This window comes from Sesamum indicum, linkage group LG4 (assembly GCF_026168435.1).
Source record: "Sesamum indicum cultivar Baizhima isolate 11 linkage group LG4, ASM2616843v1, whole genome shotgun sequence".
In the NCBI taxonomy this organism is placed as follows: Eukaryota; Viridiplantae; Streptophyta; class Magnoliopsida; order Lamiales; family Pedaliaceae; genus Sesamum; species Sesamum indicum.
Genome location: NC_142660.1, coordinates 21137794 through 21154129, shown reverse-complemented (window position 1 = coordinate 21154129; position 16336 = coordinate 21137794). Strand labels below are relative to the sequence as shown.

The following is a 16336-nucleotide window of genomic DNA, read 5'->3' as shown; positions in this document are numbered from 1 at the left end:
GGGCGTTTGATAACGCCCCACACCATGCGCCGGACGTGTCCAGTAACCACCCAATAGGGAATGGCTACAAGGGGACGTGCGCTTAACTCCCCCCCCCCCCCCCCCACACGTCCTTAACTGAGGCATAACTCCCCCCATCTCCTTCCTTCTTCTACGTACTTTTGAAGAGCAAGGGTTTCCTCCAAAAAAACTGTAAGTATCTCCTCCTTTCTCTGCAATTTTATCCTTTCGTATCTTTTTATATTTGAATCCTTTTATGGTGTCCTTAGATAAGTCGTCAAGTTTATGAGGGAGACTATCCTAGTTGATGATCCCTCTGAGCCAACTTCGAGGAGAATGGACCCTGGCTCATCCGAACCCTTAAGTGACAGCAGGTAGAGCTTGAGATAGGTGGCAATGATTGCTTGTCGTTTAATGAATGAGGCTTCCGAGGAGGAAGAAGATGAGAGTAATGAGGAGGAAGGGTCTTCTCTAGATAAGGAAGAGAGGGAGGTGCCTTAGTCGCCACTAGACTGGGGGCCCTTGTGTCTCAAACTTCCTGTTATTCAACAATAGGTAGATGAATTCCATGTCTCTCCATCTTTTGCTATTTATGTTCCCTCCCTATCAGACCCCCCTATTCCCCCCCTTCAAATTGCTTGTGTTTCTTTTCTGTACAATTGAGGTTAGGTTTGAGATCTCCTATCCCCTCCTTTTATGCTGAGGTCGCTCGTCTTTTCAAGGTGCCCTTAAATCAGTTGGCCCCCAACTCCTTTAGGATTTTGTCTAGTTTTTTTAATGATCTTTCATTTTCATGGGGCCCCTGTCACGAAAAAAGCTGTTGCCCAGTGCTTTCAGTTGAAACAAGCTTTTTTCATTTTTACCCTCGTCGGGGGTGTCCTTCTTACATGCTCCACATCTCCCAAAACACTGGAAGAATAGCTTCTTCTGTGTGTTGTATCCTTGCCCTTGAACCTTCCCAGATCATTGGATACACACCCCTCCTTTGGCTGTAAAAGTTGGTGAAAAAAACAGTTTCCTTCTCCTCCTTGTTGGAGGATTTGAATGAGAAGCCTTATGATTGTCGGTCCTTGATCGATGAAAGGCTTTTAGGACATTTTGGCTTAAGTCCCTGGGTGGAACCTTTGGGGGATCCCCAGGGTATTTTATATTCCTTTTAGTTCTTACTTGTTTTGTTTTGGTTTGATCATAATTTTGTTTCATTCTTTTCTTTGACAGAAGATATTATGTTTAGTAAGTTGATGCATGATCATGCTTCGAGGGGCGTGCAATAGAGACCCTTCCCTCCAAATCACCTAAGGGGACTCCTGCCTCTAGCGAGTCCAAAGAAAAACGTCCTGCTTTGCCCACACCAGGTGGAGCATTTGAGCACTGAGAATGCCAAGTTAAAGGAGGCAACGAAGGAGGTTGTAAGTTACTACCAGCAAGTAGAGAAATACTTGAAGAAACTGCAAAAGGAGGTTGTTGGTCAGGCGAAGGCAATTAGGAAGGCAACTAAGTAAGCCCGTCTTGATTTTCCTAATACTGAGGAGGGCCAGCGATATTTGGAAGCTTATTGGTTCAGTCGTCTCTTGAAGTTCAAGAAATCTATGGACTACCAGCGGGCTGTGGCGAAGATAGCTGGGTTCTTCTTGGAATACGGTTTCATGGCTTGGAAGGAGTAATTCCTGGCTTAAGGTTCTAGAGAGGAGCCTTCATTCCTTAACCTCAAAGCTGCAATGGATAGCGCTCCAGACCCTTTTGTCGATCCTTCGGTTCCTGTGACCAAGACTCTGCCCCTCGAATCAGGTTACTTCTTTCTTTCCTTTAATTAACCATAATTCTGTCTTATTTCAAACTGATTCAAAGGGGGTTGTTGTAGAAGAGGACTTAGATCATATTTTGGGAGAGGTCGAGGCTGAGGTGAGAGGTCTCCCCTAAAGCTGCACGGATCCATGTAGTAGGGGACACCTTGAGTGAAGGAGCCTCACGAATCGAATGAGGAGGATTGCCCCCTGCCTGTTGATGGAGGACCCCTAAATGCCCCCTGAAGATGCCACCACTAGGTTGAGAAGGAGAACGAAGACCCCATCTATGGGGAAAAAGAATGAAAGAATATATCTACTCCCCCCCCCCCTCTTGCTCTGAAAATAATTTTTTTTCTGTTCCGTTTTTCCTTCCCCCCATCTTGAATAGGGATGAGACAAAACTTCTCTTTTTCTTTGAATATTGATTCTGCTTCCCCCCCCCCCCCCCAATCGACCATGTTTTTAGGCCGGGATGGCGTAATGCGATGGCTCGTAGTCCTTGCTTTACCTCATTCAGTTATATTACTTGTGTTATACTCTTTGCTTGCTTTTTGACTGATAAAATGCTTGCATCCTGCTTGAGGAGGGGGCCGTCCGTATGTTGTGAGGGATACCATTTCTCCTCGATCCCCTATGTTCTCCGGAACAGGGTTAACATTCATGTTATCTTGCAAAGCGTATGTATTTACAGATGAACGAAGGGCATGTGAGGGCTTTGAATAGGGACCCGGGGTTCCCCTGATGACGAATGTCTGTATGATTTTTAGCAGGCTTACTCCTATTTTATTTTATGTCTCACATTATTCTAGGTAAAAGCGTGAAAAATGTCATACCTTTATGAGGGATGCCCCCAAGAGGGGGCCTGTCTGGTGATGAGGGATGTTATTCAAGAGGACCCATTTTTTTAAGAAGATATCCTTTAGCAGGGCTTGTATTGTAAGGGGGATGTACCTCATTACGCATAGAATTTTTTAAGATTGTGTAAGTTCCAAGAATGAGATAGGAGATGTCTTTCATGGTCCTCTAATTCATAGGCTCCTCGACCTATTACTCTTGTGACTTTGTAAGGACCATCCCGGGTAAAGGTCTAATTTTCCTACCGATTTAAGGTGTCTACCCTTCGACGCACCAGACAGACTTTACCCTTTTATTATGGGCATTAATCATGGTGTTTTTATATCTTTGTATGCGAATAAAAGCCTTCTCTCTCGATTCTTCAATGAGGTACAAGTTTTCTTTCAGGAGCTCAGTATTATATTTTTTAGAAAAATGTAAGATTCTATGAGAATGCATCCCTAACTCAGTTGGGATGATGGCCTCAGTTCCATAAACCAAAGTGAAGGAATTTTCCCCTTAGTAGATCCTTGAGTGGTTGTTCTATAAGCCCATAAAACGTTTGTTAGTTCCTCCATTCAGTTTTCGCCGACTTGTTATAATCTCCTTTTAATCCCTTGTACTAGAATAGGATTGGTGACCTCTACCTGTCCATTGGACTAGGGGTGTGCCACTATAAACCTTTGTTTGATCTGTAAACCCTTACACTAGTCCTGTATTTTTCGACCTTGAAACTATCGTCCATTGTCCAAAATTATTTCTCTAGGAAGCCTGAAGCGGCAAATAATATTCTTCCATACAAATTTCATCACTTCACCTTCTGTGATGCAAGCAAGTGGTTCTGCCTCCACCCAATTTGTGAAGTAATCAATGGTTATTAAGAGAAATTTACTTTGACCAGGAGCCAAGGGAATGGCCCCATTATATCTATCCCCCATTGTGAGAAAGGACAAGGTGACAGCATGGTGGTGAGGGGTTCTGTTCACTGATGTATAAGAGAATAATGTTTCTGACAATTTTCGCATTTATTCACCAATTGTTTAGTATATTGTTTCAAAGTGTGCCAAAAATATCCTATTTGCAAGGCGTTATTAGCTAACATCAATGTTCCAACATGTGCTCCGCTACATCCACTATCTATTTCTTTGAGAACATGTACTCCTTCTTGCTGGGATAAGCACCAGAGTAAAGGGTGTGTAAATGATTTTTTATATAGGACTCCTCCCAGCAATAAGAAGCGGGTGGTGCGAGCCTTGAGTTTGGCAGCGTCCCATCTATTCTCAGGAAGGTGTCCCTCTTCTAACCATCAAATTATGGGTGTCCTCCAATATTCTATCAGAGATATCACTTTAATGTTCAAGGGAGACCTCAGTTTAGGAAAGTGTTGTATAGTAATGTGCCTAGTCTTGCAATCCTCCAAGGTACTTGCGAGCTTGGAGAGAAAATCAGTCATAACATTTTCTCCTCTCGTGATTTGAACAAGCTGAAAACTTTCAAATCCTGTTCTTAATTCTACTATCTATTGTAAATATTTTACCATACTCTCCTCTTTGGTTTCATAAGTGCCCTCTACTTATTTGACTATTAGCTAGGAATCTGAATAAGTAATAAGATGTCTGGCTCCTACCTCATGAGCCATCTTCATGCTTACTACAAGTGCTCTGTACTTAGCTTCATTGTTGGAGGCCTTGAATCTAACATGACAACGAACTCCAAATCCTCCCCATGAGGTGAGGTGATGACTATGCTCGCACCAATACCTTAGGTCTTGGATGATCCGTCTACATGAAGCAACTATTTTTTTACCTTGGAGGTGTCCTCTGCAAGTGCCCCCGCCATCTTGGAGACGAAATCAGCCAAAGCTTGAGCTTTGATAGTTGTTTCATGGTAAGTATGAGATATCGTATTAACTTAATTCCACCGCCTACTTCACCAATCATTCGGAAGTATCTGGCTTACACAAAGTTTGTTTCAATGGTAGGTTTGTCTTCACCCCAATAGGTTATGAAAGAAAGTAGGGGACGCAATCTTCTAACTGTGATTACTAGTGCTAGAGCCATTGATAGGCACATGTTTTCCTCCATCCTCTCGAATAAGGACAAAGCTAACAGCCTGAGAAGTAGCAGAGAGATACAGGTAAAGGGTGTCCCCCGGGGATAGCTTTACTAACAGGGGGAGCACAGCCAGATACTTTTTGAGTTCCTCGAAGGCTTGCTAACACACGGCATTCCATTCAAAATTCTTTGCCTTCCTCAATACATTAAAGAAAGGTAAACTCTTCTCTATAGCTTTAAAGAGAAAGCAACTAAAACTTTAGTATGGGTCCTTTTGTATCTCTCCGGGTATGCCCGGAGTACCTTGTAAATATTACTGGATGAATGAAAACTTACAATTCATCAAAAAAAAAAAAAAAGCGACTAAGTGTGGCAATCCTCCCAGTCAACCGTTGTACTTCGTTAATATTAGTTGGTGCCTTCATGTCGAAGATGGCTTTAATCTTAAGGGGGTCAGCTTCAATTCCTTTTTGAGCTATCATGAATCTGAGGAAGCGCCCTCCCCGTACTTTGGATGCGCATTTTTCTGGATTGAGCTTGAGTTGATAATTTCTCAAGACGGAAAGCGTTTCCTCCAGCTCTGCAATGTGGTATCCGACTTTCTTACTCTTTACTAGCATGTCATCCACATAGACTTCAATGTTCCTTCTCAACTGTGGACGAAATATTTAGTCTACCAGACGTTGGTACGTGGTTCCTGCGTCCGAATGGCATAACAGAATGTGCCAACATAACTGATAAAACTAACCTTCTTCCGATTTTCAGGAGCCAGCATAAACTGATTATATCCTTGCGAAACATTCTCAACAGTTCACATCCAAATGTGGAATCAACCAATTGACTGGTTCGAGGTTAATCATAAAAATTCTTGGGACATGTTTTGTTGAGATCCTTAAAGTCAAGGCACATTCTCCACTTTCCTCCCGATTTAGTTACCCAGACCACGTTGGACAAACACTCAGGGAACTGTATCTCCTTGATGTATCCTGCTTCCATCAGTTTGTCTACCTCAGCTTTAATTATCTTGTCTTTCTTATGTTCAGAGTATCTTTTCTTTTACTTCACCAGCTTGATGTTAGGATCTATGTCGAGGTGATGAGTAATAATATTTGGGTCGATCCCCTCCAGATCTTATGGGTTCTAGACGAAGATATCTATATTGTGTCGTAAGCATTAGTTTATTTCTTCGAATAGTACCCTCCATTTGGGAACCAATCCGAGTAACTTTATCTAGATTTTTAGGTATAAGCTCAGTATTCAACAATTCTTCAGCTGCTTGAACTTCGGTGGGTGTCCCTTTTCCATCATTAGCCTCCTTCGCCAGTTCGATGTCTTTCCCTCGCTTACTCGGGGGCACCTTCCCAGATGCTTCATCCATATCCCTTTTTTGGCCTTTGCGCACAACTTCTATATAATATTTGTGTGACTATTGGGGGTCCCCCTGCACCTCTCCTACGCCACTGGGTGCAAGGAATTTTATCTTCAAATGTAGAGATTACAGCTTGGAAATCGTTAAGGATGGACCTCCCCAAGATGTTGTTGTAAGCAGATGGTATGTCCACCACCAAGAATTTCAATAGGCAAGTTTCTGAAGTAGACCTAGTTCCCAAGGTCAAGGGAAGTGAGATCATTCCCCGAGCATGGACTACTTCTCCCGCAAAGCCATACTGAGAGGTATTCACCTTTTCTAGGGGTATGTTCCCCAACTGCATCTGGTCATAGGCTTCTCCAAATAATACATCCGTTGAGCTTCCCGAATCTATAAAATTCGCCCTACTTCATAGTTGGCAAATAATGAAGTGATGACTAGAGCGTCATTGTGGAAAGTTTTAGGTCCCAATCGTTCTGCTCGCCCGAACTGGATGAGGGGGATGTCCTCCATTGCCTCCACATCTAATATCCCCCTCATAGTTACATCATATACTTCTCTTACTTGCGTTTTTTTAGGGTGGTGACAATTACCTCCAATAGATCCTCCTGCTATCATTCGTATGACTCCTTTACAGGGGGGTCATTAGTCTCGGCCCTACCCCCGGACACAATCTTGTGCCCTTTCCTCGGGAAAAATTCAGGACTAGAAGTTTTTGTCTCCTTTGATTTATCAGCCTCTAGCTTTTGATAGGGTCCTATCCCTTGCGCCTTTTCACAACACACGCATTATTGCATATATCCATTTTGGATAAGTCATTCAATCTTATTCTTTAGGAGTCAGCATTCCTCGGTAGTATGACCATAGTCATTGTGAAAATAGCAGACTTATCAGATTTGGGGCGATGAGAGCCATCCTTCCACGACCTTGGACGAGCTAGCAGACCTTTTCTCTCGAGTACCATGAGAACTTAGAAATGGGCTCAGTCAACTGGGTATACACCACATTCAATTTCTGGAAGGGTGGGGTGGTTTCTTGTCCTGAAATCAGTTCGGGGTTTCTTGGAGGGGGTTCTTCCTTTGTTTCGTTCATCTTCTCTCCACGACTATCCCTTTTGGAGGCCTAGGAGTCCTCATATTGATGCAGTTTGCAGCACGGGCTAGAAGAGCATCACTTGGAAATGGGCTTCTTAGCTAAAGACTTAAAGAAGTCTCCATCTGAGAACTCGTGAGAGAAAGCACTAGCTTTTACTTCCTGGATAGCTGAGGGCACCTCCAGTGGTGCTGCATTGAAACTTTGTAGGTACTACTTTAAAGGTTCGTTTTTCTTCTATCGCACAACAAAGAGGCTAAGTTCTATCTTTTGAAGCTTTCAACTGTTGGAAAATTGGTGTAAAAAGAGAGATCGAAACTCCTATAAACTTCTTATTGCTCCCAAGGGCAATTGGTTGAACCAGTGTTGAGTCTCCCTGGTGAATGTGGTGATGAAGACATAGCATTTGATCCCATCTGTATATCTATGTAGGAAGGTTGCATTCTCAAAGGGCGAGAGATGCTCCTGAGGGTCAGTGGTACCATTGCACTCAGCGATGACTGGGGTACGGCAATTTGCTGGGAGTTCATCTGCCATCACCGCCTCTGTGAAGGGGACACCCTGCTACTCTTCTATGGAAGTCCCTACAATTTGGTATTGGACGTCTTGGAGGTCTTGTTGTAGGCATTCCAAATGCGCAAGCCATTGTAGAAGAACCTCCTGTTGGGCTAATGGGGGAGGCTCCTGTCCTCCTAGCGCCGGAGGTGCAAGGGCAGGGATGCTTCCCTCAACGTCTTCTTCTGTGGTGTCCACATCAAACGGAGTGGTTGTGCAAGCGGGGACCAACACGACCACCTGTTCTAGAATGATATCGAAATCATCCGTTGGATGGCTCCTAAGAGGGCTGAGACAGCTCTCTCGAGGTTGTATTCGAAGAAGTGCTGCATCTTGGAGGATCAGCCATGGGATCTACAGGTTTGGGAGGTGGTGGTAGTAGTGTCAAGGGTGTTGGAACTGGTACTCCACTGGTGGGGGCTAGGGACTCTCCTGCAACAACTTGCAAGGACAGGGTGTTACCAGATGCCTCCATGGTTTTCAGCTTGCTTGCGGTGTTACTGGGGGTTTTCATTGTTACTCACCTCTTCAACTCTGTGTTTCCCATAGACGCCGCCAATTGATGCATACAGAAATAGCATGGGTCCGAGTTGTTGGAGACCCTTCACTAGCGAGTACTCCTAGCCGAGAGGAGTCATAATCACCAGGGAGTCCAGGATTTTGGGGGGACTTCCCTTAAACCATGTCTTCCATGATGGCGAAGAGGTACACTTGGCAGATCAAGCATATGCCACGCAGGTAACTAAGTGTAGGCCTTGGGCAAGTCAATTTTATCGGGCCATGTTCTTGGGCTGAATCCATGGATATCTTGGGCTGCTACCCTTCTTCATGGGCGATTTGGCTTATTGGGCCGTTGGGATTAAGGTATTGGGTGGCCTTAAACTCTTTATTGTACTTTGGGGTAGACCTCCTTGGGCCATATGCATCAGAAAATATTTATTTTTGGACAATTATTTAAATAATAATTTAATTATATTAAATATGTCGTTAATCAAGTTATTTAAATATTTAATATTATCAAGTTATTATCTAATAGCTTGTGACATTATTTAGATAGTAAATTGGTCGTATTAAATATGTCATTGATCAAATTATATAAATATTTAATATAATTAAGTTATTATTTAAATAATTATCTAAATGTAAATATTTTTGGGATTAAATACAAATAAACGGCATCGTTGTCGAACCAAAAGTGACAGTAAATTTGAATCCACTCGAACTTACCTATATATTTACATCTATTTTATAGATTCATGTTTTTGTAAATGTTCTTGTTGTTTTTCATGAAAGTGATTAAATTTATCTTGTATTGGATTAAATTCTGAATTTGCATGATATATAATCAACAATATAATTTAATAAAAAGAATATTTTATTTTTGAATAACAAGGTAGTAGTAGGGCCATATATATATATAGTTCGAGGAAATGGGAAGGGAGTGGTGGGAAACGCATTTTGTTCAATTATTGGCCATCTTCTTCGCTACTCTTCTTATTCTTCTTCTTCTCTATTCTTCTCTTTCTCTTCTCTCTCTCTTTTTGCATTTTTGTGGTCGGCGGGCAATCTATGAATGTATGTGTTGGATTGATGGATGGATGGATGTGTGTATGTCTGTCTTTCCTCCTCCTCATTATTATTAATTAATATATATAGTTAATTTAAGCCATTAATGTTTAATTTGCATGTCGTCGTCCTCCATCGTAAACAATCATGTCAATTAATTTATTAGTTTGACGTCGAAGAATTATTGATTAGAAGCAAAATGTGATAATCCACATATACCATATATATATATATATATGTGTGTATATTACAGATGGAAAAAAGGAGAGAGAGTGAGATAGATATATATGATATGAATTGTGGAACAGTAGTGTGATGGTGTTTTGGGGAGGGCGCCCCGAAAAAGGTATTAATTAATTAGTTTGTGATGAGTTGTATAGTGATATTGATGAGCGTTAATTAATTGTTTGGAGGATATGATGGGGCGCTCATCTAACTTATGTATAATATATTTCTAATTGTGCATGCAACACTAATGCATATATATATATATATGTATATATATATAACCCGTCACCTCTGTATAATTCCCATTTCAATCACTTCTTGCATCATCATATACATACTTACGATCATTGTGAATGCAATACATGGTGTTGTACTCTTTGTCTTTCCTGATTATATATATATATATATATATGATCCAGTTCTCATCTTGTGCTCTCTCGATCCTCATTGCCATTAATTCATTCAATAACAACACATCATCTCCATTGCTTTATCTAGCTTCAGGATGAAAAGGGGATGCAATCTGTCAGTCGTCATACGAAAAACGGAAAGTTAATTGACTAAGAGGAGATCAAGAAATGTAATTAGCTGCCTAGCTTCTCTTCCAAATGTATATCGTAATCTTGTATCATTATTGATTTTTTGTTTGCTTTGCTCATCATTATGAGGCTCTCACTCTGGTGGGAGTAGTGACACAATTCTCACGAATTCTTATTACTCTTGGATAATAAGCTAAACTCTCATAGTAAAGAATTGATCATGTATAACTTATGTTAACTCTTCTTTTTCAGCACCTCATGCATGAAAACTGCAAAAAGTTTTCTTTTTAATAATCAATCAAAGTACAATGCAACATATTTAATCCTTGAATTGCCTTCCTCAGATGCCGATATCCAGAGATTGTAAAGGTTGGAGAACATGTTTCCGTACCCTCTTTCCTGCAGCTTCTCTACTCTTTGTAGTACTCTTTATATGGAGCCCAGTAATCTCACAACCCAGTAAAGAGGTTGTTGTTATGCTCCATTATATATTATATGCACCTTGGGACCTGAATTTTCTTTTGCCCAAGTTTTATGTGTTGGATCACTTTTGACAGCTTCATTTTCCTTTGTAATATTGATATTTACACTGATAAACATGAAATAATTGGATTTTCATATAGGTAACTCTTAGACCTTTACAGCAGAAACAGTTCAAAGGGAGTTTGAGTCTAGAAAGGAACACCTCCAAAAATACTGCTTGTCGGGTATGTGTTCCTCTCGAACTCTTTGCTGATTATTCTTCTTACTTTTTCAGTTTAAGCACATTGGACATTCTCATGATTTCAACCTTCTTTTCAACTGATATGCTTCTGATTATGTGTGGAAGAGCAGAAGTCTGAGTAAATTTCACTTAAACAATGAAAGAATTAGAAGTTGGGAGAGCACTTTAGGATTATTATTGAAATTCAACTAATATGATGCACAGTCTATATTTTTGTGGATACAAATTCTACATAATGCTCAACTATTCAACGCATAATTCCTGTTATCTTTTCTGGAACCAGCGGAGGCCTCCTGGAAGAGAGACACTACCTAGAGGAATAGTTGCCGAAACCTCTAACTTGGAAAGACGACCGTTATGGGGTTTACCAAAGGTACTACTGAGTCAAATAGCATATTCAAAGATGACGCCTTATCTTCTTTATTCTTTTCTTTGAGTTATAAGCATCATGATTCAAAATTCTTTAACTGCTAAAAGTGGAAAAATTCTCTGGCTGACTGGTTAGCAAGCAAAAGTTGATTAAATAAACTTACATGATTCCCGTTATTTACTTTCTTAGAAAAATTAACTGTGGACTACTAGCAGTAGTTTGAGAAAATGTTATCATTAGTTTGTCCCAATCATTTTAAACTACTTCTTGTTCCTTGTTTAACAGGAAGCAAAAGGCAGTTTAGAAGAGAAATCGCAGTGTAGGAAACAGTTAGTTGAAAATTAGTTCCCCACCTTATATATGTTGTCTCAGGCTGATGAACAATTCCCTTTGGTTAGGTTACGACCAATGATTATCAGTCCTCATTTACAGAAGTGAGGACTTTAACCTGCAATATAACACTTCGCTAAAAGTAATTTGACTGTGAAATTGTTGCAATTTTGGACCATCAGGCCCCGTTACAAAAGTGAGGGGTTTGTGCAAACTTGGTAAACCTTGGCATACGCTCAAAGTTTATGATGGGAAAAATATTTCATTAATACTTCAGTACTGAGCTCTGTTTAACAGAGTCAGGTCATAACCATTGACTTTACAATTGTGCAAGCAGAAGACAAATACTTCCAGTCTACTTGCTATTGCTGTTGGAATCAAGCAGAAGGAAAATGTAGATAAGATGGTACAAAAGGTAAAGTTTCTACTGCTCACTATATGAAAATGATACCTTCAGTCGTTCTCATGTTAATAACATTTACCACATTAAATTTCAGTTCCTAGGAAGCAACTTTGTTGTGATGCTCTTCCATTATGATGGTGTTGTTGATGAGTGGAAGGCTTTTGAATGGAGCAGTACTGTCATACATGTATCTGCTGATAATCAAACTAAATGGTGAGCATGATAGATATGGTATTATGTTTGTTTTAATATTCTCTTTTATAAGTAGTTGGTTATCATTTGGTTCTTATTCGATGAATATGTGAAAGCTTAATTAATAGCCTCTTTCTTGATGGTTGCTCTACTTAGACAACAATTTATTGCCACGCTTCTGATGAGTACTCATTCACTAGGTGGTTCGCAAAAAGATTCTTACATCCAGATATTGTAGCAGCATACGATTATATTTTCTTGTGGGATGAAGATCTTGGTGTTGAAAACTTCCATCCTGAACGGTATGCGGACCTGAATTGTTCATAGAGTAGGAGTTAATCTGAGAAAAGGGTGATCTGAACTTTAGTTTTCTCAAAAAATTACCAGGTTTTGCATTTCAGCGCTCGGCCTAATTTAATTCGTAATAGAAGGTATTGATGAGATCATCTAATATAGAGTATATTAATGCTTGATTTAACAGCTACAATAGAGCCTCAGAGTTTATCCTGAACACCCATTCTTTTGTTTTCGTAGTCTTGCTCTTTCGTTCTCATATATTTCAATCATCCACAACCCGAAATACCTATAGCAAGTATATGTCATGTCCTCCCAAGAATTGGATGAAACTGAAATTTTCTACTTTTCCAAGGAAGTTATATTACCTTATGAAAATTGCTTCCAAATAGAGATTGACTCAATTTGTACGTAAACAGATGTACCCTACTAACTTTTCATCTCTCACGACCTGTGTGCTTTATTTAGATACTTATCCATTGTGAAAGATGAAGGGCTTGAGATATCACAACCAGCACTCGAAATTGGAGAATCTGAGGTGCATCATCTTATCACTGCACGGTGGAGGAGAGCAAATGTGCACAGGTTTGTCCATATCATAGTTCATACTCATAGTGCCACCAGGATTCAGAAGTAGCTCTTTCTAGGCAGTACCTGACATTGGATTTTCTAATGGAGACGTACAAGGATACAGAACTTTCGTATCAAAATTGAATACCCATTCGAAGGGGCAGTCAAGGAGAAATGATAACCTGAAAATATATTTATGGGCTTGGAACATGGTCGAAATAGTTAAATTAGAGCTCAATATGTCTATGGACCAGAGCAAATGTAACAAAGACGAAAATGATATATTTGATATTATGGATGACCAGTTACACAGGGAACCGAAAATACCTTTGAGGCCAGTTCAGCCTATAGATAGAAGAGCCAGACTATGTTTGAATTTGGAAATTGAGGTTAATTCTGCAGGATTCATGGTTTATCATACATCTGAGGCAAGTTGTTACTGGACCAAATAACTAATCTAAAATTACAAAACTATGCTGTTTGAACTGTTTTGATTTCTTGTCTCTAACCTGAGCTGCCTTTCGAATTAGTAACCTCAAATATAAATATCCAACACGATTTGAGCTTCAATTACAGGCCCCACTTTTTGTTCTGAATATATCAATGACGACTAGGTAAGTATACAACAGTCATCCTATTTCTCCTCTTTGGTGTAGAAACTCAGTTATTCGAATGATTAAGTATCATGCTAAGTTATCAACTAAGAAACTCTTCTGTTGTTTCTATAGATAAAACCAACTCTTTTTTCATATTGCAGACGGGCTTATAAACTTGATGGTAAGGGCATTCGATGCGATAATACAAGCTCCACTCCTCCATGCACAGGGTAGAATTTTACAGTTAAACAACTTGAACTTTCTTATTAATTTAATTCGGGGCTGTAGATTGATACTTATCTGCTGATGTAAAGGGAAATTTGACCCTGATGCGTCAGGCTGATCAGAAATTCAAATTAGATGTATTTTATCATCACGGGTTGAAAAGGTATTTACTTCATTTTACGACTACATTGATATGCAAAAGTTATTTTACAGGTGGATAGAAGTGATGGCCCCTGTATTCTCCAAAGCTGCCTGGCGTTGTGTATGGTACATGATCCAGGTATTCTCATTGATTCTGCATTGGTATTGTGAGAAAATGCCTACAAGCCATCAAATGTATCATCATGTTTACAACATATATCTCACTGTTGTAATAATTTTGTCAAATATCCATTAAAGAAGTTTTGCGCATGAGAAAACAGGAGAAAGTTTTATCTGGATAGATAGTGCAATATAGACAAGCATTTCTGTTAGTTGTTAGCACACTTGGCATCTTGGAAAATGTAACCTTTCATTGTTGCACATCTAGATCAGATAATATCATTTTAGCCTCGTCAAGAAGGTCAAGTTGTAATATCTGGCGAACATGAGCTCTCAGTTGGAAAACATTGAGATGCATTTCCCCTTCTTGTTTCATCAATGACTTAATTGGCCTCACTGGACTAGTTGTTTTTTATTTCTAGGATGACAATTTTCATGTTGTATTTGTTACAGAATGATTTGATCCATGCTTGGGGACTAGACATGCGGCTTGGTTATTGTGCGCAGGTGCGCAGGCAATTCCCTCTACTTTGTTGCGCGTTTCCTCTTTGATTCTCTCTATTTCACTGCATTATTCCAACAGCTTCACTTGCTTGTACAGGGAGATAGAACAAAAAATATAGGAGTAGTGGATGCTGAATACGTTGTTCACTATGGCTTCCCAACACTAGGGGAACCTGATAAGGTCATTCTTAAAATCCTTGTGTTGCTTTTAATTTCTATGATCTATCTTGTTGATTTCTTTTAAATAGTTTGGTCTTTATGACATCATCCCTCCACACTTTCTTCGAAAAAAAAAAAAAAGTAGAGTACGCGTCTTCTGATAAACAAAAATTCAGAAACATAGAAGGTGGCAAAGCAAACATGGAGATAGAATTCTTTGGTGCTTTTATGTTACTTATGAGCCCTTTGTTTATCTAATTTAGATGCTAGATTTAATTAATTTTCCTAGGAATGTTATGATTCTTGTGCGTGTTGTTATGCATGTTTCTTGAACTTGAATTTTCATATTCCGTGTTGTGCAGGGCAAATTAGCATCCAGCAGAGAAGAAAAGAAGGTGACAAGCAAGGGGACGTCTTTGTCATCAATCATGAAAATATATGCATGTTTAACTAAAGGTCTTAACTAAGAAGTTGTATAAAATCTATGGTTGCAGGAACCAGCCCAGCCCAATGCAATTAACCAGAGACTTGAAGTAAGTCGTGATGAGAAAAGTTTGAATTACTTGTGTGTATAGGTTGAAGCAAAGAAGAGTTAAGTAATTTTAGATGCATAAATTTTGTTAGGTGAGGAGACAGTCTTACAATGAGTACAAGGTATTCAAACGGAGATGGAAGAAAGCGGCGGAGATGGACAAGTGTTGGACTGATCTATATCCAGATGATGAACTCAAGCAGAGCATTCTTTGGCCTCTCATGTGATTTTGGCAACTCCCATATATGAAAACAGAGGGTTTATACAGAAGATATGCAGCAGCTTAAATCATACATTATAGAGGCATTGTTGTACAAAAAGTGAGTTGAGAAACGCAAGGGTGTCTCAGCTGAGGCTGTGATATGTGGATACTGAAAACCAACCTTCACCCTTCTCTTTATTTTCCATCTTCAGTTTTATATATGGCTTTCTGTTTGTCTGTCAAGGATGGAGATATTATTCACAGTAGGAGGCACCAACTTTTGTTTACTCGTTGTTAATGCCGTTATCATTTCATTGAATTTATCTGATCGCGGCCGTACATATATCTTGAATTTCAATTACTGGTAGCGTAGGTCTGCTAAGCATTATTATTCTTTAGCTGAATACTAATAATAATAATGCATTGCTTCGAGCAATAAAGAGTCAATCTGACTGACTTTCAAGTGATGAGCATTGGTAAGAGCAGAGCAATGGGATGATCATAAATCATAACAAATCACAAAATGGAATTTGATTGATTGTATTGTTGTGGGAGATGGTAAAGGTATTGGTAGGTGTGGGCTCTATACAACTTCCTCTGCTGAAGCACAGCAGCCACCCATGCCATGAGGGCCATGACCCACCACCTTCACCTTTCCATTGTTGTGAATAAATTCATTTTTGGGTTCATGAAAACAAAATGTTAATTGTATTTTGGCAAATTTTCCTCCAATGTTAAAAAGAGTACAAAATACAGCTGTAGTAGGGGAGGGGTGTGGGGGTGGGGGTGTGTTCAAAGGTCAAATAAATTTAAGGACCACCAGAGGAGTGGGGCTTGTTCCATTTCATTTCCCCCTTCCTAATGAGCTCCATGGTTTGCAGTTTGCAGCCCTTGGCCCAACCAACATCTATACTAGAACTAGAAAGAATGATGGAGTAATTACCTTACCC

General features: G+C 39.8%; 1 protein-coding gene across 1 annotated transcript; it reads left to right on the top strand.

Annotated features, from left to right (window-relative positions):
- Window positions 1–95: 95 nt before the first annotated feature.
- Window positions 96–15701, top strand: LOC105161254 (uncharacterized). The gene is made up of 17 exons (XM_088879312.1): window positions 96–555; window positions 1219–1788; window positions 1862–10065; window positions 10369–10491; window positions 10648–10731; window positions 11032–11121; window positions 11786–11863; window positions 11946–12064; window positions 12244–12345; window positions 12806–12922; window positions 13665–13733; window positions 13942–14008; window positions 14443–14496; window positions 14591–14674; window positions 15015–15047; window positions 15147–15185; window positions 15277–15701. The coding sequence occupies exons 4-17, from the start codon at window positions 10369–10371 to the stop codon at window positions 15409–15411; spliced, it is 1194 nt and encodes a 397-aa protein (XP_088735438.1). The 5' UTR covers window positions 96–555; window positions 1219–1788; window positions 1862–10065; the 3' UTR covers window positions 15412–15701.
- Window positions 15702–16336: the final 635 nt, after the last annotated feature.

Coding starts and splice junctions, on each gene's coding strand:
- LOC105161254 (XM_088879312.1), top strand. CDS start 10,369: ATGCCGATATCCAGAGATTGTAAAGGTTGGAGAACATGTTTCCGTACC. Junction 12,923..13,664: donor AGGAGAGCAAATGTGCACAG/GTTTGTCCATAT, acceptor TTCATATTGCAG/ACGGGCTTATAAACTTGATG. Junction 14,009..14,442: donor GTGTATGGTACATGATCCAG/GTATTCTCATTG, acceptor TATTTGTTACAG/AATGATTTGATCCATGCTTG.